The sequence below is a fragment of the Chlamydotis macqueenii genome, chromosome W (assembly GCF_036417535.1).
Source record: "Chlamydotis macqueenii isolate bChlMac1 chromosome W, bChlMac1.mat, whole genome shotgun sequence".
Classification (NCBI taxonomy): Eukaryota; Metazoa; Chordata; class Aves; order Otidiformes; family Otididae; genus Chlamydotis; species Chlamydotis macqueenii.
This window is the reverse complement of record NC_141592.1, coordinates 32,621,078-32,623,036: the sequence shown is the minus strand read 5'-3', so window position 1 is coordinate 32,623,036 and position 1,959 is coordinate 32,621,078. Positions and strand designations below refer to the sequence as shown.

Genomic DNA, 1,959 nt, shown 5'->3' with positions numbered 1-1,959 from the left:
TCTTCACCTATGCAAGAAGGCTGGTTCTGGAGGTACACATGCTGGTTTTGTCTGGGATTGAGCTAAATTTCTTCCTAGTAGCCTGTATGGTGCAATGTTTGAACGTGTGATGAGAACAGTGTCAATAACACAGGGATGGTTTAGTTACTGCTGGGCGGTGCTTGCACAGCATCAAGGCCTTTTCTACTCCGCAGCCCACCCTGCCAGCAAGTAGGATGGGTGCTGGTATGAAGGTGGGAGGGGAAACGGCTGGGACAGCAGACCCCAGCTGGCCAAAGGGATCTTCCATACCCTTTGATGTTTCTCAGCAATAAGAGCTGGGAGAAGAAGGGGAGGGGATGGATATTTGGAGTGATGGCCTTTGGATGGGGATGGGTATTTGGAGTGATGGCCTTTATCTTCCCAAGTAACCGTTACGTGTGATGAAGCCCTGGTTTCCTGGAGATTCCTGTCTGCCGGGGAAGCAGTAAATGAGTTCCTTATTTTGCTTTGATTGTGCACACAGCTTTTGCTGTGCCTATTAAACTACCTTTATATCAACCCACGAGATATCTCACTTGTACCCTTCCAATTCTCTCCTCCATCCACTGTGCTGTGGGGGAGTGAGCGAGCGGCTATGTAGTGCTGAGATGCCTGCTACGGTGGGTTATATCACAACAGTACATTGGGATAGTAGCTCAGGAAAAAGACGTTCCAAGTCAAGAAGCAGGATAAATGTTACTATTTTATTGCAATTAATTTTATCACAGCAATTAAAAAAACAGGAACAAAAGACAGACTTTTCCTGAGATAACCTGGGAGTCTTGTAAGATCTATGGGTATATTATCGATGCTGAAATAGTATGTCTTCAAATATTTTCCTCAGGGAATCCTTGAGCTCCTGGTTCCTCATGCTGTAGATGAGGGGGTTCATTGCTGGAGGCACCACTGAGTACAGAATTGCCACCATCAGATCCAGGGATGAGGAGGACCTGGAAGGGGGCTTCAGGTAGGCAAAAAAAGAAGTGCTGACTAACAGGGAGACCACAATCAGGTGAGGGAGGCACGTGGAGAAGGCTTTGTGCCGTCCCTGCTCAGAGGGGATCCTCAGCACGGCCCTGAAGATCTGCACATAGGACACAACAATGAACACAAAACAGCCAAATGCTAAAGAGGCACTGACCAGAAGAAGCCCAACTTCCCTGAGGTAGGAATGTGAGCAGGAGAGCTTGAGGATCTGAGGGATTTCACAGAAGAACTGGTCCATGATATTGCCCTGGCAGAGTGGCAGTGAAAATGTATTGGCCGTGTGCAGGACAGCGTTGAGAAACCCACTGGCCCAGGCAGCTGCTGCCATGTGGACACAAGCTCTGCTGCCCAGGAGGGTCCCGTAGTGCAGGGGTTTGCAGATGGCAACGTAGCGGTCGTAGGCCATGACGGTGAGGAGACAGTACTCTGTTACAATCAAGAAAGAAAAAAGAAATATTTGTGCAACACAACCCCAATAGGAGATGGTCCTGGTGTCCCAGAGGGAATTAGATATTGAATTGGGAACAGTGGTGGAGATGGAGCCCACCAAGGAGGGAGAGGTTGAGGAGGAAGAAGTACATGGGGGTGTGGAGGTCATGGTCGCAGGCTATGGCAGTGATGATGAGGCCGTTGGCCAGGAGGGCAGCCAGGTAGATGCCCAGGAAGAGCCAGAAGTGCAAGAGCTGCAGCTCCTGCGTGTCTGTGAAGGCCAGGAGGAGGAACTGGGTGATGGAGCTGCTGTTGGACATTAGGTCCCTCTGGGCAGGGGGGCACTTTCTGTGTGAGCAAAAGACAGTGAAAAGCTAGGACAGACTTTTCTCAGTAAAGCCTGTCAAGTTCTTGCAGAATTCCACCCTTGTCTGAGGTTTGTGCTGGTTGAATGTGCTGTGAGGAGCCAGAGCCCTGCCCTTGTGCTGCTGAGGAGTCAGCTTTGCTCTGCTGCAGTGGGTG

At 50.2% G+C, this 1,959-nt stretch overlaps 1 protein-coding gene across 1 annotated transcript; it reads right to left on the bottom strand.

Annotated features, from left to right (window-relative positions):
* Positions 1 to 823: 823 nt before the first annotated feature.
* Positions 824 to 1,429, bottom strand: LOC147596629 (olfactory receptor 14J1-like). The gene has a single exon (XM_086769483.1). The coding sequence runs from the start codon at positions 1,412 to 1,414 to the stop codon at positions 824 to 826; it is 591 nt and encodes a 196-aa protein (XP_086625609.1). The 5' UTR covers positions 1,415 to 1,429.
* Positions 1,430 to 1,959: the final 530 nt, after the last annotated feature.

What these genes read in the sequence shown, in the direction of transcription:
- LOC147596629 (XM_086769483.1), bottom strand. Translation starts at nt 1,414, where the DNA reads ATGGCCTACGACCGCTACGTTGCCATCTGCAAACCCCTGCACTACGGG.